Here is a 21,590-nt window from a genome sequence, read left to right as displayed (position 1 = left end):
TATCAGAATTTCTGTTCAAATGATGATGCATCACCATTTGAAAGAGTTCCCTTGTCTGTGATCATCATTCATCATAAATATCTATTTTGCAGAGAAACAAAAATAAAAATTAATTACACAAGAGAAAATGACCCTTTTATAGGGTGCCTCTTCCTAATATGCATCTTCATTTGAGAAAGGTCATAATCCTCTCAGGTGTGTTTTTTTTTTTTTTTAAATAATCCTCTCAAGTGTATTAAAACCAGAGAAATCTGTAACATTTTAATCTTGAAAACTAATAAAGCTTTCTCCATTTGTATTTTTCTCCTATAATGAGTGAATACATATAGCCTATTGCTTTTGCTTCTGCCAAATTGCTACTGTGTGGCATTCAACCTAATTTTCTAGTTTTAGCAAGTTATATATCAATTGAATGTTCAGAGAAAAAACATAGCAAGTTATATATCAATTGAATGTTCAGAGAAAAAATATACTTTAAATTGTTCCATGTGTGTGGAAGAGTTGTAATTTGTTTTCCCTTTTCTTTTGGCAGAATGTGTGTGAGTTGTTATTAAAATATTCAACTTTCAAGTTGATATAGAAATGCCCATGTTGATTGAATTTCAATATTGGGAAATCAAGTTGCTCCACATGGAAACAGGAGAGGTGACAACCAGTACCACCAAGGGGACTAGGTGGCTTGTCTGCCCCTTTGACCTTTCTATATTACATTTTTCTTCATTGGAAAATGGATTTGTAGGTTGTCCTATCTGCCTCACTGCATGTGTCCAGTGTTAATCTTGGCCTGTGAAAAAATAGACAGCTCCATCTCTCTTTGCTCGTATGGAATCTTTTAACTTTAATTCCTGTATTAAAAAGTAAGAACAATTAAACACAGATTTGTATGACTTGCTAACTGTATCACATCTCACCATGGCCTCTAAATCTTGGGAAGCACTTTTATTCAATTTCATACAATAATCAAAGATATTTGCACATTTCAATGTTCTCTTCTAGGGTTTTGTGAGCAGAACACCTAAAAATCCGAGTTTTTAATTGCAGCACTCCATGGAATTGGGATTAAACTTTGATGGTAATAACATATTAATTTTTGCCAATTCCCTCTTTATCCATGTTTAGGCTACTGGCCTTCTGCATCTATGATTACTTACAGGTAGCTCCTTATATGTACAAGTTCTGAGGAAGGAGGATCATATATTTTTTTCATGTATAAAATTGATCTTCTTGAATTGGGTTCAGGGTAATTTTCTGGTTGTGCAGCTCATATATTAGAAGGATCTTTTTTGCCATTTTTTTTTTTGACTAATTGACAAATTTGTTGACAGAATATTGCCAGCAAGTATATATGTAAAGGGTTCTGAATTGAGATATCAGCTGTCATGCATGCAGAAACTAGAAGAATATCACAGCTTGATCTCAATCATCAACTTGGAATATTGCACATTTGACTCCAAAATATTTAATCTTTTGATATATATATATTTATATAAATTTTATACTAGTGCATGTATGCTAAGAGTTTATCAGTATTTAATATAGAACTGATAGATTAATTATAAGAGCACAAACAAAAGGAACCTCTGCACAAACAAAAAGAACCTCTCTTTTAGAATATTTCCCTTCCATTGGTTAATTGTTATCTGAAGATATTTACCATCTTATTAAATATGATTTTCTTTTAATTTCTCCTTTTAATATTGGCATGGAAAGATTAATTACTTCTCAACTAAGTACATTTAAGCCAAAAAATTTTCCCTAAATTTGTCAGCAATGATGTAATTTCACAATTATTATTCTTACCCTATTCTTTTTCCATGCTTATACATATGGAATTAATATATATGGTGCTTTTAAGCCAAACTTTCTTATTTTCTTCTTTTAAACAATGTTTTAGGGTCCGGGAGGGTCCATCCTAAATGTGATAATGTTTCTATGTTTCCTATGTTAATCAATGTCATTATTGAAACTTAATGATATATGAATATGGGCATGGCAAACATGTTTAATTAATTCAATCCCACATACATAAGATAATGATTAAGATGCATTAACCAGAATCAAAAAGTGATGATATGATTAGTAGTTGGCAGCTAACACTAGTTTTTATGAATATATATGTATTAGATTTAATTAACAGCACTACTGCTGGTGTAATTTGGTACTTTGGTCACACCAATTTATTTTAATTAGCAGATTAATTCAAGCAATATAATTAATTGGTGACACGATTTCTTTCTTAATTTTGCCGTCTTCCAATATTGTTAATAATTTTTTAGGCCAAGGAAAGGAAGAATATATTTGACCAAATTCCCCAAAACAAGAAGATTATTAAAGGCATTGATTCATCTTTTGCACGGATTAGATTAATTAATTTAGAGAGGGAGAATAAAATTAAGCATCAATCCCAAATTTTAATTTGTATCGGAATAAACCTCCATTGATGCATTGCAGATAATAATGACAATTGGTGAAGCTAATTTATCTCAACTTTTTTTTTTATCATTAATTAATTAAGGACTCAATCTCTTTTCATCCAAATCTTCAAGCTAATCAATGAGTCATTAATTCAATAATACTAGAATTGGTTCTCGAATTGAAAATCTCGAGTTGAAACTTTTATCGTAATCCAAAAAAAAAAAATCTTCAAGAAGTAATAATCTAAACTAACAACATACTTAAGAATAATTAAAAGTTTGGTGGAAGGCATTACTTTTCAATGACAATCCAATCAAAAAATTAAATAGAGTATACCTGTTGATTAATTGGTGCCATTGATGCAATACCAGCCGATTCTATGCATCAACAAAAATAATTTGTTCTACCATTTATCTTCTTCTTCTTGTCTTCTTACTATACATGATTTTCTGAAATGTTTTGTTCATCATTTCATCAAAATTATTGATACCATATAAAGTTTGTTGGTAATTTCTTTTCCTTTTTCTTAAGTTTTCTTTTCTTTTTTTTTCCGAAGTTGCAAAATGAAACCATGCTTTTTCCCTAGAAAATTTGTGCCAACCTTTTCTTAATGAAGATGAATAAATACAATATATGATTCGAATTTTAACAAATAACTTGTAGTAGTAAAGGTACGATTGGGATTAATTCAATCGAATTTTATTAGCTTTTATGCCAGTGTTCCTTCTTTTACACCAAACAAGAAGAAAGACACTTTTTTTTTTTTTAATTGTTTCATGAGAAGTGAATCATGAACCATCAAACCTTATACCAAACAAAAGTTTAATTTATTGTTTAATTCTTTTAGTTTGCTAAATCTTTGAATTTAATGTCAAAAAGGCATGCGCATAGGCTCATAATATGATTAACAAAAAAAACAAGGTTTTGTCTTATTTGAGAAAATATATTTTGTTTTTATTTTTATTTTTATTTTCTAAAAAACCATGTTTGTTTTTTGTTTATGTTTTTTAAAAAATGTATTTGGTGAAAAAAATAAAAAACATTTTTAAAAAATACAAAATAAGAAAAATAAACAATTATGAAAATAATTATTATTAATAATCTCTAAGTATAAATATATAATATATATTTACTAATTAATACTTTCAAAAGTATTCAAATATGGGACCAACTTCTTAATTTGCAAAATATAAATAAAAAAATAATGATCATTCCTTATTTTCATAATTAAAAACATATTTTTTTAATTTTCTATTTAAGTTCATTTTCATTTTTATTTTCTAAAAAATTATTTTCATTTTTTATTATCAAAGACGATTTCAATCTTATTTTTTATTTTCTTAAAAAATGAAAAAAAAATTCTCTATTTTTTAAAACCAAACATTACCTAAAAATTTTGGAGTTTCTTTCTTACCAATTGCATTGGATTTAAGCCTAAGCTTTTTCAAAAAAAAGGATAAGGTTTAAGGAAAATTAAAATTGAAAAATGTATAGATATTGAAAATTGAACTATAATCTTACAAGAAATCACACCGTAAAAGAGAAATGACTAAGGTTTCATTTTAATAAACAGTAAAATTAAAAATAATAATAAAAATTATCATAATAAAAAATTATTATAATTACAATTAAAATTAATATTTAAATTCAATTAATAATATATTAAACTTAATCACACCACACTAAAACAACAATAGAATCAAAACCTAATCTTACACTCTTTTGGGTTCAGTTGCACCCTCATTTCGGTGCGGTCAGATCACATTTTGGATTCAATCACTCCATTAATTGTATTTAGATAACACCTGGCATGGTGGAGTCATTCTCTCCGTGTTAGACCTCTGATTTTCTATCGCACTCTTAAGTCCAGTGAATTCCACCCCCCCCCCCCCCCCCCCATCACACCCTTTTAGTTTTGCTCGTCTTTTTTTTTTTTTTCATTTTTGTTTTTGAGGTTATAGTGATTGGATAAAAATATCCTTTCCATTTTTATTTTTTATTTAAAAATTTTGAAATAACTTTGTTAAAGTAAATGATACATAAATTTGATTATTATTTAATAAATTAATAAATAATATCCATTAATATTTTAATTAAAAACAAATTTTAAGACTTTAAATATTATAACTGAATTATTTATAAATAATTTTTAAATACATTTTTAAAGTAATATCCATGATATTTTTTATTTTTATGTTATTTTTATTATTATTTTATTATCTAAACACATAATTTATTATTAATTTCGTTACGACATATAAGCTCACCGTCCGTAAAAACCAAAGTCAAGTCTCTTTCATTTTTCGGTTGGTGAAATCTCAACTCTTTATTTAACTAGGAAAATTTATCAATAAAAAATAAACTCATTTTAACTATGGGCTCAAGATATAATGAGCCCAAATTAATAAGCATGGCCAGACGGACCTACTCAAAAACTTTTCGAATAATCTTAATTTTTCGAATCACCTACGCTGACTAAGGCCTGATTTCAGTCCAGGTTCCGGATCAATCCTTTAACATGGATGAATCTCAGCGATCTATAATTGAAAATCAATGTATTCTTTGCAAAGACTCGGACGAAATGTACTTTAGTAGATAATTTTTCTTTAATAAAAGACTTGGAGAAAGAGAAATATATTGTAAGTATTAATATTTAAAAATTAATTTATTAAATATTATTTTTTAAAAATAATTATATAAATTAATTAAATTAAAATTTTCGTTCATATTTTAATTCTCTTATATATATATAAAATAAAAATTTAAAAATAAATAAAAAAATCAAATTTCAGATTTTTAAAATATTATTTTTAAAAATAACTGTATAAATTAATTAAACTTCATATTCAATATCTCTTGCTCTAGAGCTAAAGCAAGAAATCAATCCTAATTACTTACTTTACTTGGCCACTCTTCATCAGCCTGTAACTTCACAAACTCTGCCAGGAGCTTGATTTCATCTTCCTTCAAACGTTGCCCAAACTAGATCTGTTTCTAATCACAAAGGACAATGAGTCACTTTTCCAGGTTCCGCATTATTTTTTTTTCCTTATAATTTTAGTAATAAATATCTCATAATTTTCTCTTATCTTTTCATCAGATCTAGTAGTAGATGGAGGTGGATGATAAAGTACGCCTTATGGCCCACCTTTGTCAAAGTTGCTTATAAGCATCAAATTTTGACTCAATAAAAAAAATTGAAGTATTACAGAAATGAACAAATGAAAATTTGTTTTTAATAACAAAATGAGGTGCACTCCTCGTGTAAGGAATTAATAATAATTCATTTCAAAAAATTATCTAACATACTAATAACAAAATTTTTAGATTAATTAATAGGATGACACATATTTTTTTAAATATATTAAAAATAAAATATCTATCATTTTTTAATTTAAATTAAAAATTTATTGATAATGTATTAAATAATTTTTTTATTTTTAACAAATTCTATAGGTAGATTGAATTTTTATTTTTAGTAAGGATGAAGACTTTTTTAGGAAGACTTTATATCTTTATCCATCATATTGTCACTATGAGACATTTTTTTTTTAATTTAAGTTTTTAGAATTTTTAAAATGCTTTTCCTTCTATATGAGAATGTGATAAATTCTATCGGTTTGTCATTACATTTCATATCATGTCATACCATAAAAATGAAAAAAAAAATAGAGAAAAAAAGAGTGATTTTATTTACACCACAAAAAGTATTTTATATTACTCAATATGTTTTTTTAAAAAATACTCAAATATAAAATAACTTTATATATCTTTTATTAAATTACATTTTTAACCTTTTTACACCCCTTTTATGCTTCCCTTCTTCTATTATTCTTCTTTTGTTCCTTCTTTTATTTTTTTCTTTTTTCTTCTTCCTCCTTCTTGATATTAAAAACCTTAAATATTTGAAACAAACTATAAATCTTGTAAAAATGAATAGTCAAATGGAAAACAAAACTGAAGGGGATGAAAGGTGGTTCCACGAATTAATTTGTTTAAAGCTCTTTTTAAATTGGAAATTTGATGCTTATTGAGGTTAGCTCAGTATGGAGGCTTTGAAAGTCTTTCTGTAACTTTTAAAAGGCTTACGAGAATTGATACCTATAAACACCTAAAAGGTATGGAAAATAAATATTCAAAATCATTTAAAAAGTTACTGAAATTCATTTTCATAATAAACGAATTCAATGAAAAAATTATCACAAACTTAAATTATAAATCTTAAAAAATAAGCCAAAGTACTAATAAATTTCTCGAGAAAAAATTTATTTGGCTGAAAATGTCCTTTAGTTTTTGTCTTGTTGCGGATAATGAGGAAAAGTCTCACCAATAATAATACGTAATCGTATTTTGTACGTCGCTGCTACTTGTCCAGAAATCCAGTTCCTTCAGCCGTAGGCAATAGAGGAAGGGGCCAATTATATGCGTTCCATACTACATGTGCTAAATTACGACTCAACTGTCAGCCCTGGATCCCAATCCATTGGCCACTCAGTGTCTTGACGTCAACTGTGATTTAAATAGTCCGGCCAAAAGAGGAACGGTGCAACCTGCAAGCAATTTCGGGTCCCACTCTATTAGATTGCATCCTATCTATCCTTTGTAGTAATCCTTTTAAACCAATATGGTTTTTTTTTTCAGCCAAATCAATAAAATTTGATAATTGAAAAATATATATATATATTTTGTGGAGAATGATGCGCAGATTTTTTTTTTTTAATAAATAAGGTTACAGTTTATGGATAAATAAAATATTATAAAATTTAAATTTAAATTTATTGTTTGTCAAAAATTGTATGATTAATTGAATGTAATTTTATGTAAAGTAAAATTGAATAAAATATTTAATTTACCTTAAACTTTAAATTTTATTTTGAAAAGAATAGAGATGAAATTAAAAATTTAAACTTCATTTTGAAAAATTATTTAGATTTTGTTTGATAAGTATTTTTTATTATCTATTATTTATTTTATCTTTTTCGTTATTAAAAATAAAAAATATGAACAAAAGGAATAACAACTAGGTTAAATTGTTTTAGTGATTTCCTTTTTCTTCTGCTTCAATAAAAAATAGGATTGCGAAATTAGGAGTCATGGACTATGATAACTACAATACGCGCTTCCGCGTATTACCGTTTCTCAAATAATAGGATTAAAAATTAAAAAGGTTCCTAAATAAACCAAAACAATTCGTATATTTTGACCACTTTCTCAAACAAAATTAATAATTTGTTTTTTTTTCTTTTTATGATAATTACATCTCATATTTTCTTCTTTTATCTTCTTTCTTTAGCCATCTGTAAGCAAATCGGTTACTTGTCTCCGCTGGCTCCTCTGTAACTCCAGGTGATAGACTCTTCTCTCTCCCCAAATTCCCAAACCCTAAAACATAAAAAAAAGTCAAAATTCCCATCCTAATTTCACAGTTAAAATAGATTTCATCAATTTTCTGGGAAATAATAAGTTTTGATTGGGTATGGCGATGTTATTGGAAGACATTGTACAATCGGTGGAGATGTGGTTGAAGCTGATAAGGAAACCGCAACCCTACGTTGACCCTGATCTCGATCCGGTTTTATTGGTTCCGGGTATCGCCGGGTCGATTTTGAAAGCTGTGGATCATCAGAATGGGAAAGAAGAAAGGGTTTGGGTTCGGATTCTCGGTGCCGATTATAAGTGTCGTACTAAGCTCTGGTCTCGCTTTGATCCTTCTACCGGTAATGCTTTCTTTTTTCGTTTTTTAATCTCAAAAGAAATTTAGTGGAATTGTTCAAGGTATCTTTTTTTTTCTTTTTGTGGAGTATTTTGGAGAACTTATATTCATTAATCATTGCAATCAACTAATGCATATAGGGAACTGTGAGCTAATATTTGGTAGAAGTTGTTGAAAGAATTGTTTCAATTGAATTTGGTGTAATTTTTTTTTAATGATAGTAAATTTTGTCCTTTTTTTCCCCTTGTTTTGAAATAATCCGGGGGTAATTATGTTAGTCGTGGTTCATTGGTTGCGAAACAGGTAGAACTGTGTCCTTAGATCCTTGCACAAGTGTTAGAGTTCCTGAAGAAAGATATGGACTTTACGCCATCGATGTCTTGGACCCTGACATGGTATATTTTTGTATTTCTTACTATCATTTAATACTTGATCAAGGAATTTTTTTTTATATTACCTTAAAAAACCTGATATTGCTACCTTAACTAAAAGTTAAACTTTATTTTATGAAGTGTTTTGTCATTGAAAATGAAACTTATGGACCCATAACTAAATCTTTCCTTAAGTGTGTATGGAGCCTAAAGGTATGAACTAATGATGGGTTTCAATGAACTCTTTGTTTTCACGCAGATCATTGGACGTGAGTGTGTTTATTATTTCCATGATATGATTGTTGAAATGATGAAGTGGGGTTTTCAAGAAGGGAAAACCCTTTTTGGTTTTGGTTATGATTTTCGCCAAAGTAACAGGTACAATCATATCTTTATTGAGTAATTTGTTAACTATTTCTCTTTCTACTAGGGTGGCGGCCTGTATTTGTCCTTGTGATTAATAGATTTGTTTTAATTGTGTTGATTCTTTTTTTTTCTTTTAGGTTGCAAGAAACAATGGATCGCCTGGCAGCAAAATTAGAGTCTGTGTACAAAGCATCAGGAGGGAAAAAGATAAATATCATAAGTCATTCTATGGGGGGTCTTCTGATAAAATGTTTCATGGGCCTTCACAGTGATGTAAGGAATCCACTCTCATTTTCTTCTATCCCCTTGTTTTTCTGCATTTACCTTGCTCTCTATTCTCTTCCTTTCCCATATCTACTTCTAGTTTAGTATTGTATCTCTTTGTGATAAAGTGTTGCTTTTCTTGTGCAGATTTTCAAGAAATATGTTAAGAATTGGATTGCAATTGCTGCACCATTCCGGGGTAAGTGGTCTTTATAACACGACTAGAGTGCAAGACATTTAATAGTTTTCAAATCGTCAATTGCCTCAAATTCAATTTTAAATATCACATAAGATTGATTAGTTTCTTTTTTTTTTTGTTTAACTATATGACGTTGAATTTGTCCAGTGCATTTCTTGAGCTACTAGAAATCTGAAACTAAAGTTGTCAAAATATTGGATTTATAGGAGAAATTACTGTATGACTAATGGATCATATCCTAGGATGAGTTTTTTTCTTTCTATTTTCTTTTTTAACTAAAGTTATAAATTATACATTTGTACATCCACCCACCTCAGGTATTCTAAAATGAGAATTATCTTTTATATGTTTCATTTGAAGCTATCTTAAGATTACTCATGGAAAGTCTAGGACGATGCAGTTTCATTAAACAATGGCATACAGTTATGTGTTCTATGGTAGTCTTTTATAAGCGGAATTTGAAATATATAAGTTTCTGTGATTAATAATTCACTGGAATTGTCAATTGAATCTTACTTCAAAAGAACTTCATATGCTCAAGATCTGGTTCATTTTCCTTCACTAAAGGATGATAGTTCAGGCAAAAAAAAAAAAAAAAAGGATCTAGCAGCTGGACAGCTGGATTTAATTTTAATTTGAGTTGCTTATTGACATGCAATATTAATGTTTCCAACAGGTGCACCCGGATATATTGCTTCTACCTTTCTAAATGGAATGTCATTTGTTGATGGGTGGGAACAGAACTTTTTCATTTCAAAGTGGAGCATGCATCAATTGGTTTGTGATTATGTTCTAATTACTTTTTTCATTTTCAACATTTCTACTTAGATACCCATGAGGGCATGAACTCTCTATTAGTATGTCCATTTTTCATGAATGTTTTTCAAAAGTTTATTTCTGGTTAGATTTTTTTTTATTGTCTGTTAAAATGTCTCAGTCTCACCTAATTCTGCCCCCCTAATTCCTTGCTCTGTATTTTATATGCTTATTTATTTTTCTTTAGACTCAGGTGGCTGAAATCTGCTGCTAGCAGTTACATTGGGGCTTATGACTGAAGCTTCTAGACTTGAATCTAACTATCTAAGAGTAGTCAATTTTAGGCCAAGACTTTATATTGGTAGCCTCAACGATGATGAAGGTGCTTTCTTTCCAGTTCATACATGAGCAACCTCTAATGAATTTTAATTTGTAGTTGAGTGTTGTAAGTCAAACGGTGCCAACTAATCCTACTCCACACATAATTAGATGGAAGATTATATTTGTGTTATGTTGCACTCAGTCAGTACTTGGTGCAACATGCTAGCATGTTGAAATGTTTATGTAGATTTTGTTCTGCCTAAGTTTTTTCTTTGTTATTTTTGAGGTCGTTCAGATTATTTATTTCTTGCTGCATTATTCAGCTGATTGAGTGCCCATCAATATATGAGTTAATGGCTTGTCCACATTTCCATTGGCAACATATGCCACTTCTTGAGATCTGGAGGGAGAAAGAAGGTTGTGATGGAATTCCTCGGATTATTCTAGAGTCCTATCGCCCAGGAGAAAGCATTGATATTTTTAATGAAGCTCTTTCAGGCAACTCGGTAAGCTATGACTTTGCTTGTGCAAGAAGGAAGTACCTTAAATAAATAAAGGAAAAACTTCAGTGATAAGTACCTTCAGATTACATAAGGAGTTTGTCTTTAATTGAGGGTTCTAATCAATTTCAGGAGTAGCTTTGTACATGGTTTAAGACATTGGTTAAATGGTTCATGTGGAGTCAAATTGTTTGCATTTTGTAATTTCAGGTTGACCATGATGGGGAGAATATTCCACTACCTTTCAATTTGGAGATCTTGAAATGGGCTAAAGAGACTCACAGGGTGTTGGCTCATGCTAAGGTTCCTTCTGGAGTTAAATTCTACAATATATATGGGATCAATCTTGAGACACCACACAGTGTTTGGTAATGCCTCTATTTTATTGTTTTGTTGAAAGTGACCCATGATTATTTTCATTTCACTAATAAACTTTATACTACAAGTAATTGTTTCCTGGTATTTTTTTTTATACATCCTTTTATTTTTTATTTTTAATCTTCATAATTTGGCAGCTATGGAAGTGAGGAGACACCTGTCACAGATATACAAGACTTACCGTTTTTTCAGGTGAATTTTTTTGTTGAAGGCTGGTCCCATAGTCATGCTGTAGTTATGGAGGCCACTTCCTGATAACTTTAATTTTCTCTTTTATTTTATTTTTTTTGTGGTTATAAATAATTTTTTTTTACTGGTATGTATCTTTTGTAAGCACGGATTTGGTTACTGATGCTGACTTTCTTCTGCATATCAGCCCACGTATATATGTGTTGATGGTGATGGAACAGTTCCAGCAGAATCAGCTAAGGTTAGCTGACTCCCCTTCTTATATCTTTCTATGATTTTGTTATTTACCAGATTAATGGAACCATGGATAATACTTTTAAAATCCCATTAACAATTGTACTTCTCATAACTTATGGAAAATGCTCTATCTTCTTTTAAAACTATTAAATTATTCTTGTGATTTATATATAAAGTGAATCCATGTACTGCATGTGGCTATGTGAGTCACCAAGAATGTTCTGGTGACCAGAGGCTTTGGGTTTCAAATAACCTCACCCTTCAAAAAGGAAGTTCATTATTAATATATCAGAAATTCAGAATAATTCTTTTGGGTGATAAATACTAATTCTGAGGTAGATTATCAAGCCATCATTAATAGATTTTTTGCATTTCCTACTTGTTTTGTTTTTGTCATATTGGTATTACTGCAGGTCCAATTATTCTTTATGAAATGCAATATGGTTGTGTATTATGCCAATGGTATTAAATATGAACTGGCAGTATCTCTGACTTGTTTTCATTCTTGCTATTTTCAGGCAGATGGACTTCATGCAGAAGCAAGGGTTGGAGTCCCTGGTGAGCACCGGGGAATTCTTTGTGAACCTCATGTATTTCGAATTCTCAAGCACTGGTTGAAGGCAGGCGATCCAGATCCTTTCTACAACCCAATAAACGACTATGTGATTTTACCAACAGCATTCGAATGGGAAAGTCACCATGAGAAAGGCTTACAAGTTACGTCACTCAAAGAGGAATGGGAAATTGTTTCTGAAGATCAAGACAATCTTGAAGATGTGGCTAGTAGAAAGCCATTTGTTAGCTCGATATCTGTTTCACAAGGGGGAAATAAACAATCCTCAAGGTCTGAGGCTCATGCAACTGTTACTGTTCATCCGCAAACTGAGGGTAAGCAACACGTTGAGCTCAATGCCATAAGCGTGTCTGTTGATGCTTAGAATTGAATTGTTGAACTCAATGAAAGCAAGTACAAACCCTCTTCTGTGTAACTGTCGTATATTTAAGAGCTCATGACTTTGAACTTGAGCCCATGGTTTTATTCAAATGGTGTAAGATGTATAAATGCAGTTGTACATAGCTATTATCATAATAATGAACTGCTATGAATTGTTCAACTTTGGTATAAGAGCAACGGTGGTAGAAATAATTTTGCCACGGCCACACTGTGCTTCTGATTTCTCAAGTGAAGGGCAAGAACGTGGAATAGTCACATAGCGAAGCTTTGGTGTCTTGAACAACTAAAATCAAATATGCTGTCGATTTATGTGACTGAAGTGAAGTTTGAGCTAGTCTGTTAGCCTTGCAAGTCTGCCTTGCGCTACGCTTCGAATTTCGTTGATGGAATTTCAAATAACTGGAGGTTGTATTATTGTGAGGTGAGAGCAGGAATTACATTACATAAGATGCTAACAAGTCTAATTCTACGTTTATACTAGTACTTGAACTGATGAAATTAATATTTCTATTAATAAAACAAAGAAAATCAAGAAGAAAGAAAGATGACAGCCTGAGAGAGTACTCAAAAACACAGATCTAGGAGGCAGCAGCAACACAAGCCAGCACAACTGTATGACAAACAAAACTTTCATTAATCAAACATATTAAGCCAACTAAGATATATGTGCTAAGTATCAGTTAAATATCAGTTACGTGATAAGTATCAAGCAGTTAAATATCATTTACGTGATTTGTTAATAGAATTTTGAACTTTTAAAAAAATGCTTAGTGCAAATGAAAGATGCAACAAGGAAATATAAGCTAGTTTTTCTTTTCTTTTCTCTTTCCCAACGTTTTGAAGTAACTTTTTCTTCCCTCCACTTTTCTCGTATCCTAACCAAGCAAAAATAACACATGTAAGAGAGTAAACAAAATGCTTTACCATCCTTTCCAGAACCCGTCACCCCTCTGCTTAGTTTCTGGTAGGTGTTGGGGTGCTTCAACTCCATTTTTCATGGGGTAAGCAACTGGCGGTGGAGCAATGTATGGACCTTGGACTGGAGGAGGAGGAGGATAGGATTGATGCAGAGGAGGAGGATAAACTTGCCCTGGCTCCGCCAGAGGATATGAAGTAGGAGGTGGACGATATACCACTACAAGATCACAGGAATCCGTCAGTTAACTAAAACTTCCTTCACTCTATAAACATGCATGTTAGTTTTACACCAAAGTTACTAATTACCAGACATAGAGAAAGAGTTTGTAATTTTCATTATACCTGGAGCTTGTTGATGATTGTAGTAACTCATGATCAGATCTTACAAAAGTGAAATCCCGAGAGAAATGCCAAAAACTAATTAAACTATAATTAACAGACTATTGTCAATTATCCAACAAGAATTGAATTCAGGTTATTTATATACCAGGCTTTGGCATGGCCCTTGTATCTGTTGCTTTTAAAGGATATATATATATATATATATATATATATACAGATTTCATAATAGGCGGCTGGTGAATCTTGCTTGTCAGCCTGTTGGGTCGAGGCATGTGGCATGTTGGCTTCCTTCTCCTTTGGATTTGTCACAGTCAAAGAAAGAAAGTTAAAGATTGATTTCCAAGTCTTGAATTTGAGGGAACCAATGAAAATGGATAGAAGTAGCAATGGGTTAATGCTATTGCTGCTTCTAGATGTTAATCAATATACACGCTATATTAGGAAGAAGAGTTCAGTTTCGAAGACTTTCTACCCTCTCTAAAAATATTCAAATTCAACACAAGAAAATGAAACCAATGACTAATTACCATGAATTGATATATACTTAATATTTTTATTTTGGCATTTAAAATTTTTAATATTTGAATTTTAATTACTAAAATTAAAATTTCAACGTTCTATTAGACAATGTTTGTTATTATATATTCAATATAATATCAATGTTTTTCCTTGTTGATAAAAATATAAAATATATCATAAAATTAATTTATGAAAAATAAAAATAATAAATATACATTGTAAATATTTTCCTTTTGAAAAGATTGTAGAGCTATTGTTAGAATGCGAAATAGGTGTGAAAATTTTCGATAACTTTCTTTTTCAGTAGCACTTTGAATAGATTTTAAAACATCTATTCCTCTATTTGCTTTGTTCATATTTGTATTTGCCTTATTATATGAATTGTTATCAAAATATCATTTCATGTAACCAAAAAAATAATAACGATAAAGTTGTTTTATGTTTTGTTTTGTTTTATTTTAATTTTTAGTCAATTACTTAAAATTTTTTATTTTAGAACACAAATTATTTATTTATTTTTTTTAAACAATACTAAAAAAACATGAAATGTAAGTATCATCATCTGATGCCAGTGGCGCAGACGTAGTAATCGCAAACCACCCACAAAGACAACCCCAAAAAATTAACACTTCGGTAAAGCAAAGAATTTTGGATTCTCGGTTGCCATCGAAAAAAAAAAAAAGAAATGGGGAGGTCTTTAGTTTTCTCTACCAACATTTCTCTCAGGTTTTCTCAAACACCCAGATCTATTTCACCTCGGATTCACCTAAATCAGTCTCACAAATTTACTGCAAATTCTCCATTTGGGTATCAAAAAGTTGGAATTTTGAACTCAAATTGCACAAGAAAACTATGCACAAGAGCCTTGATGTCAGAGGTTTCTAACCAGAGACAATTTCCTAAAGTAGGTGCCAAATCAACTGGACCAATCCCTCCAACTCAGCTCATTGAAGTTGTTGAGACGGCTGCAAAAACTGGCTCTGAGGTTTGCTTTTCTTTTATTTCTTTACCTTTTTATTTTACTTTTCAATATTCTTTTTTTTTTGCAGGTGGTGATGGAAGCTGTCAACAAACCAAGAAATATCACATATAAAGGACTAACTGACTTGGTAACCGAGTAAGGACTTTTCAAAGTTCTAGTACTGATTCAGATTTTGTCTTCATGCTTCAAGGTCCTCACCCTGTGAATTAATTTCTTACCTATGCCCCTTACTAGTAAAGGGGGTGAAGTAGGACCATTGACAACAATGTGATCAGATAATTACAAATTGATTTACTCGATCTGTATTTTCATTGTGCTTGGTTGTAATAATCTTCTTTCTCAATGTTATGATGTAATTGTCATACTGCGAACTATGAAGTCAAAATGTTGGCACTGAAGTTTGCTTTCATATGAAGAAGACAAATGCAAATGCTTAAAACATTGAAAATAAGACAAATTGAATTATTTATAGCTGGAAAAAGGATTTTAGTATGCCTTTGTAATTCATATTCTTGCAAGAAAAAGAAATCCATGGAATGATCACTGAAAGAAGTTCTCCTGCCCACAAATTTGCCTTTCTTTTTTCACAATGTACTTATACTTAAAAGAGTATGGCATAATTTACCCGAACCCTTTGTCTCCATCACCCTATGATCCAATCTCTAACCACAAACAGCATGGGCATCTTAAATTTAAGAGTTTGCCTTACCACTCTATTGCAGTTGCTACTTGCTAGTATAAGCCCGAAAAGGAACAATCACATCTAAGTGTTTTCTACCTTGTTTTTCATTTATTAATTACATCTTATTGACTATTTTATTAATTTACCATGATGGGTATAGATTTAATATCTGTTTGGCATGTTGGAATCATATAAGTTTGCCATGGACTTATTATCTTCCTTGTTTTGTTCATAATTGATCAGCTCTGACGAGGAGCCATGACTCACAATTCTTGTATGATTTATCTGCAGCACAGATAAAATGAGTGAGGCTGCTATTCTTGAAGTAGTAAAAAGGAATTTTGGAGATCACCTGATCCTTGGGGAGGAGGGAGGAATTATAGGAGATAACTCATCAGATTATCTATGGTGTATTGATCCTTTAGGTTTGTCTCTTTCAGCCCCTGATTTCTTTAGGCAAGACAGTTTATATGTTTATTTTCGATAAGGTACTAAAGAAATATTTCCAGAAACTTGGAGGGTATCCTTTTCAGTCTATATGCGTATCGCACTCTTGCCTGCAGAAATACTTTAGCGTATCATGGTTCATATAATCATATTGATGATTAATTTCCCTGCTTGTTTGTATCAATACTTTACGAAAGTGTTAGAAAAAGTATTCTGTTGATTTGACCTTTGTGACCTGCTGTAGATGGAACAACAAATTTTGCACACTGTTATCCTAGCTTTGCAGTTTCAGTGGGTGTTCTGTTTCGAGGAAATCCTGTTGCTGCTGCTGTGGTATTAATTTCTTACTTGAATCTTGTCAATGTTATATTTACATAATTTGACATCCAAAATGTGGTCTCTGGTAGAATGTTGAGTTTAAACATTACGTAATCAGTTTCTTGCTTTATTTGTTTGTAGAAGGAACCTTGACATTGTTACTTTTTTTACCTGTAGGTGGAATTTGTTGGGGGGCCTATGTGTTGGAATACCCGTACATTTACTGCTACTGCTGGTAGGTAACATGGTACTAGTTAAAACTCCTTAATCTTCATGCCTAGGTTAATAGTATATTTATGGCTAAATAATTGAGACTTTGGGTTCTAGGTGGGGGAGCATTTTGTGACGGTCAGAAAGTCCATCCAAGTCAAACTGATAGGGTGAGTATTCACACTGAATCGAAAAGTTAAATGTATCTTGAATTATTTAATACGAGTAGATGGTACCATTATCAGCTGAAAAGTTGTTGCTTTATACTGCAATATGCATTTATCCTGTCTGATGATGCATTGTATGCATTCTGGTGTGACAAACAATATCGGGGCTCGATGATTATGTACCCCTTAATATTTTCTTTGGACACATTTGATGGTTCATGCTTCAGTAAACTTGTTGAAGCAAAAGCCTTAGATACCTTCCAAGAAGATTAAACTGATTATCCTATAACTTCCATTGTTTTTTGAAAAATATATCTTTTAATAGGTAGGTTTTCACTGTCAATGTGCTTATGATTTTTAAAGGCTAAATGTTTTGACATCTTGCAACAAAAACTTGTTTGCAGGTGGAGCAATCTCTTCTTGTGACTGGGTTCGGATATGAACATGATGATGCATGGATTACCAACATGGAATTATTCAAGGAATTTACTGACATCAGTAGAGTATGAACCTTAAATGACTTTTCTGTGCTAATAAGCTCCTTCTCCAAAAATATCAAGGCTCATGCTTGGCCCCTTTTCTCTCTAACTTTTCCTGAATTACAATGACTAGGGTGTGAGAAGGCTTGGTGCTGCAGCTGTCGACATGTGCCATGTAGCTCTAGGAGTAGCAGAAGCATATTGGGAATATCGTCTAAAACCATGGGATATGGCTGCTGGTGTATTGGTAAAGTATTTTAACTTAAAATTTGTTGTTAAATTGTGGACTTAATGTAGTAAATAAAACTAATAGTTTTCCAGTTTTCTTTCTTATACTTAAAGGGATGTCAGTTGTCAGATTCTGATGCTGGTGAACTTGCATTCAACATGACAATTGACAACTTTATTTTGCTTACCGTGGAACATAATAAGTGCACCTAGCCCAAAAAAAAAAGCTTTGAAAATACGTTCAAATTGCTTCAATCTTATTAAGTTGCCGGACTTTTTGTATCCTTTCATTGAATTTTATGCTGATGTGAACATTATGGTGATATTTAAGATGAATAGGATGTTGAATGAGAGTTGTTCAGATTTCTTTTCAGTTGTTTATATAAATTATTCTTCATAATCAGATAGTTGAAGAAGCTGGTGGTGCAGTGACTCGCATGGATGGTGGAAAATTTTGTGTCTTTGATAGATCTGTTTTGGTATCTAATGGTGCACTTCATGCTAAGGTTAGATCTTTTTACATTTTTCTAAAGATCAATTCTGAGACATTGTAGAAAGGAAGATAAGCCCCAAAATCTTATTGTGCATTGGTTGTAACAAAATGGTATGATATTTGAATTACTATGAAAAGCAGCTATTGGAGACGATTGCACCTGCAACAGAGAAACTGAAGAATAAAGGAATTGATTTCTCGTTATGGTATAAGCCAGAAAATTACATCACAGATCTTTGAAATGCCAGAGAGTTATACTTCTGTTTCCTGACATGGCAAGAAGGTTCTCTCAGCAAGCAGGTCTTTCTCTCATAGCTTGAATTTTTACAATTTTCCTTTAGATGAACTTTCTTCACTTGTGGCTAATGATAGTCTAGTTCATTTATCATTATTTTTGAGAAAGTGTATATGGATATAATACACAAAATACCTTTTAGTTGTTTTTTTTTTTTTTGTTGCAAAAATTCTTTTCTTTAAAACAGTATGATCCATGTAGCACATTCCTATTGTAATTTCATATTCTTACCATTGTTTTCCAATTTCTTAAAACAGAAAACAATGGTTTAGATTACTAGATGGTTTACCACTGTTTTCACTTTCCTCTTTCACTTTCTTTCATGCATGCATGTGCTGCACTTAAATTAAATTGGGCCTTTCTACTTGAATTTGCTCTTGTTTCTGTAAGATTTAGGATCTCTCTCAAACATGCATGAAATGATTTTTTTGGTGTTTAATTTGAGAAAGCATTACGTTTATACTTCCGTAACTTTATCAACATTTAGCATCTGTGGAATATAGCACTTTCTGCCTCTTACTAGCCAGCACCATTTCTAGTTCTGCATTTCCCTCCGTAAGATTTCTTCTCAGCCCAATCTGCCAATCCCTCACAATTACTTAACCATAACCATTTTCTATTTTCATGCTCCATTAAGTGATAATGAAACTCTCCCAGGTCTTCAAAATTGTACTCCTCTTGGCCCATGTTTAGACCAAGATCCTTGCATTTCCAATTGTCAATTGTACTTATGTTGGAAATCAAGACCCTCCCGTTTCCAATATGCTCTGAAAGTTGAATATGTGATGAAGCATATTTATGGGACTAAAGATCAACAACATCATTATCTTATTAAGATATTTTTAAAATCGAGGAATGACAATGAACAAAGCTTTGATAAATATGCTCTTGGTGCCTTGTTGCAGAGCCATATAGTTTTGGTAGCACCACCGCTATTATGCTATTAAAAGGATAACAGGGATGCTGAGGACGTAAATATCTTGTGGAGGCTGAAGAAGAGGGTTTAAAGAAGTTGTGTCAGTTAATAATGAACTTTGACCGGATAAAACTCGAAAGAGCCGATGTTGGGATAGACATGCATGGCATTTGTAGTTATATCTCTTCTGGTTAATAAAGTAATATGTAATTGTCTAGAACTTGGTATTTGCCGTTATTAACTGTTCTATTGCAGTTGCAATTTTACTTGTATGCATCGGTTTCTATGTTATATTTGCCCTCACATTTCTTTTCGTTTGTGTTTTCTTTGTTCCTTTCAGAATGTTAAGCGTTTATAATTTTACCATGCCTTTACTTTCTTAAAAGTGATATGAGAAACTCATTTTTTGTCAACGGAATGCTTCAGGTCCAAGCAACCTTGCCTTTTGAACAGAAAAAGCCAGTGAAGGAGAGCTTTATTGCAAAATTTTATCTCATCAGTGAGTTTTGATTAAGATACGGACTTAATATTTAATGCACTGTTACTGTAAAAAAGAGCTGTCTTTATTTCATATTTATTTGGAGAAAATACTATTCCATAAATTAGTTCTTTGGCTGAATGGCAACTCCCTTAACAATAAGTCCTCCCTTCCGTATCCCTGCGTCATATTCATGAATATAAATTTCTAATTCTCCAATATTTTGGGATGAAGTTGTAAATCCTCCCACAGGGATTTCTATCCATTTTCCTCTTGGCTTGGTCATCAGTTCTACCTTGCGTTCAACCTTTTGACCATTTGGAAGAGTAAGTCTGAAGTTCACAGAAATTTCCCAACCAAATGCTTGATCTCTCAACATAACAATGAGCACAACTTCATAAAAAGTTCCTGGTGAGAGGTTTGCTACATCGAATTTTCCATGCACTTCTAGCCAACAAACTTGTAAAAGCTCAGCAACATCAATGAAAACGTCACTGTAAAATTTTTTTTTTTAAAAAGTAGCAATTAGAAAAGCCAGCTTGAACTATATAATTACGAGTAGAGATTCAGATATGGATGGAAATCTTTTCTAACCTGGTTGTTGTTTCTTTTTGGTGCGACCAGTGCCAGTAACGGTAGTCTTCAGCCCAAGTGATTGATAGGTTTCTTGCAAACAGCATGAAGCAGTTTTTGTTGGACTTCTTATCCACCCAGTACTTCTGCAACAATAATGAATGGATTAGAAAAACAAACTAGGGAAATTCATTTTCAAATAATATGAATAATACCTTTCTCTTTTGGTTCAAGAAAACCCCGGCATGGAGCTGAGAAAACAACTTATCTATGGAGGAAATATCAACAGGTGAGTCGGCATCTTTCAAGATGAATTCATAGTTATGTGGAAGTTGTATTTTCTCCATGGCCCTGGATTTTGCATCAACAAGCTCAGAGTCTGCTGTTTTCTCCATTGGCTGGACATTTCTTTCCTGGTTCTGTGGCTTAATACTATTGTTTTGTAAGCTTCGGTCTATGTCTTGTGACTGCGAAGCCCCCATCTTTAGTTAAGAGTTGTCCTCCTCCCATGGAATACTCTATTTATAGCATGACAGAGTAAAACAATTAACTTGCCATCACAAGAATAATCCATTCATAAACATATATTAACAACTGACATTAAAACTCAATACTTTAAAAAAAAAAAAAAAAAGAAGCAAAGAACAAGGAAAATAAAACTAAGACAAAGTATGATGGAAATGATGTATTCATACATATGAGCAACCGAAATTATTAGTCAAATTTAAAGTTAATTCAATTAATTCTGTAATAAATGATATTTAATAAATTTAGAGTTCAAATTATAATATTTATATTTTTTTTCTACCTCCAAACTATGGTCTCTTATTAAAAAATGAATTTTTTAGTCAATAAGATAGATCATGGGAATTAATTTTA

General features: G+C 31.5%; 4 protein-coding genes across 6 annotated transcripts; 2 read left to right on the top strand and 2 right to left on the bottom strand.

Annotated features, from left to right (window-relative positions):
- The first annotated feature begins 7,720 nt into the window (after positions 1–7,720).
- LOC111274805 (lecithin-cholesterol acyltransferase-like 4) lies at positions 7,721–12,824 on the top strand. Of its 2 annotated transcripts, none has more exons than XM_089755306.1 (11): positions 7,721–7,761; positions 7,911–8,132; positions 8,759–8,877; positions 9,003–9,138; positions 9,277–9,328; positions 10,005–10,105; positions 10,729–10,911; positions 11,116–11,273; positions 11,421–11,475; positions 11,660–11,713; positions 12,228–12,824. In XM_089755306.1, exons 2-11 carry the CDS (start codon positions 8,043–8,045, stop codon positions 12,645–12,647), a joined length of 1,368 nt encoding a protein of 455 aa, XP_089611432.1. In that variant the 5' UTR covers positions 7,721–7,761; positions 7,911–8,042; the 3' UTR covers positions 12,648–12,824. The 2 variants fall into 2 exon arrangements, with proteins under 2 accessions (XP_089611432.1, XP_022715457.2); XM_022859722.2 differs by adding an exon at positions 8,432–8,523 and having other exon boundaries at positions 7,721–8,132.
- Positions 12,825–13,053: 229 nt separating this feature from the next.
- On the bottom strand, positions 13,054–14,096 carry LOC111274807 (uncharacterized). The gene is made up of 3 exons (XM_022859724.2): positions 13,925–14,096; positions 13,589–13,799; positions 13,054–13,274 (listed from the first exon to the last, which is right to left on the bottom strand). Exons 1-3 carry the CDS (start codon positions 13,953–13,955, stop codon positions 13,229–13,231), a joined length of 288 nt encoding a protein of 95 aa, XP_022715459.1. The 5' UTR covers positions 13,956–14,096; the 3' UTR covers positions 13,054–13,228.
- Positions 14,097–14,978: 882 nt separating this feature from the next.
- Positions 14,979–20,262, top strand: IMPL1 (myo-inositol monophosphatase like 1). 2 transcript variants are annotated; one of them, XM_022859718.2, is made up of 11 exons: positions 14,979–15,428; positions 15,493–15,560; positions 16,399–16,532; positions 16,799–16,887; positions 17,050–17,107; positions 17,200–17,252; positions 17,654–17,752; positions 17,862–17,975; positions 18,361–18,462; positions 18,591–18,749; positions 19,650–19,974. In XM_022859718.2, exons 1-10 carry the CDS (start codon positions 15,129–15,131, stop codon positions 18,687–18,689), a joined length of 1,116 nt encoding a protein of 371 aa, XP_022715453.1. In that variant the 5' UTR covers positions 14,979–15,128; the 3' UTR covers positions 18,690–18,749; positions 19,650–19,974. The 2 variants fall into 2 exon arrangements, with proteins under 2 accessions (XP_022715453.1, XP_022715454.1); XM_022859719.2 differs by lacking the exon at positions 19,650–19,974 and adding an exon at positions 20,087–20,262 and having other exon boundaries at positions 14,997–15,428.
- LOC111274804 (lectin-like) lies at positions 20,202–21,292 on the bottom strand. The gene is made up of 3 exons (XM_022859721.2): positions 20,927–21,292; positions 20,733–20,857; positions 20,202–20,632 (listed from the first exon to the last, which is right to left on the bottom strand). Exons 1-3 carry the CDS (start codon positions 21,191–21,193, stop codon positions 20,263–20,265), a joined length of 762 nt encoding a protein of 253 aa, XP_022715456.2. The 5' UTR covers positions 21,194–21,292; the 3' UTR covers positions 20,202–20,262.
- Positions 21,293–21,590: the final 298 nt, after the last annotated feature.

The sequence above is a fragment of the Durio zibethinus genome, chromosome 26 (genome assembly GCF_047325235.1).
Source record: "Durio zibethinus cultivar Kanyao isolate XHJ-2024 chromosome 26, ASM4732523v1, whole genome shotgun sequence".
Taxonomy (NCBI): domain Eukaryota; kingdom Viridiplantae; phylum Streptophyta; class Magnoliopsida; order Malvales; family Malvaceae; genus Durio; species Durio zibethinus.
Note: the sequence above shows the minus strand (reverse complement) of the source record. Positions and strands in the feature narration are given on the sequence as shown.

What these genes read in the sequence shown, in the direction of transcription:
- LOC111274805 (XM_022859722.2), top strand. Translation starts at nt 7,892, where the DNA reads ATGGCGATGTTATTGGAAGACATTGTACAATCGGTGGAGATGTGGTTG. An exon ending in TCGCTTTGATCCTTCTACCG is followed by an intron (nt 8,133 to 8,431) that starts GTAATGCTTTCT and finishes GTTGCGAAACAG; the next exon opens with GTAGAACTGTGTCCTTAGAT. An exon ending in ATGTCTTGGACCCTGACATG is followed by an intron (nt 8,524 to 8,758) that starts GTATATTTTTGT and finishes GTTTTCACGCAG; the next exon opens with ATCATTGGACGTGAGTGTGT.
- LOC111274807 (XM_022859724.2), bottom strand. Translation starts at nt 13,955, where the DNA reads ATGAGTTACTACAATCATCAACAAGCTCCAG. An exon ending in CAATCATCAACAAGCTCCAG is followed by an intron (nt 13,800 to 13,924) that starts GTATAATGAAAA and finishes GTGATCTTGTAG; the next exon opens with TGGTATATCGTCCACCTCCT. An exon ending in GACGGGTTCTGGAAAGGATG is followed by an intron (nt 13,275 to 13,588) that starts GTAAAGCATTTT and finishes TTTGTCATACAG; the next exon opens with TTGTGCTGGCTTGTGTTGCT.
- IMPL1 (XM_022859719.2), top strand. Translation starts at nt 15,129, where the DNA reads ATGGGGAGGTCTTTAGTTTTCTCTACCAACATTTCTCTCAGGTTTTCT. An exon ending in CTGCAAAAACTGGCTCTGAG is followed by an intron (nt 15,429 to 15,492) that starts GTTTGCTTTTCT and finishes TTTTTTTTGCAG; the next exon opens with GTGGTGATGGAAGCTGTCAA. An exon ending in ATCCAAGTCAAACTGATAGG is followed by an intron (nt 17,253 to 17,653) that starts GTGAGTATTCAC and finishes ACTTGTTTGCAG; the next exon opens with GTGGAGCAATCTCTTCTTGT.
- LOC111274804 (XM_022859721.2), bottom strand. Translation starts at nt 21,193, where the DNA reads ATGGGGGCTTCGCAGTCACAAGACATAGACCGAAGCTTACAAAACAAT. An exon ending in TCTTGAACCAAAAGAGAAAG is followed by an intron (nt 20,858 to 20,926) that starts GTATTATTCATA and finishes TTATTGTTGCAG; the next exon opens with AAGTACTGGGTGGATAAGAA. An exon ending in CAAAAAGAAACAACAACCAG is followed by an intron (nt 20,633 to 20,732) that starts GTTAGAAAAGAT and finishes AAAATTTTACAG; the next exon opens with TGACGTTTTCATTGATGTTG.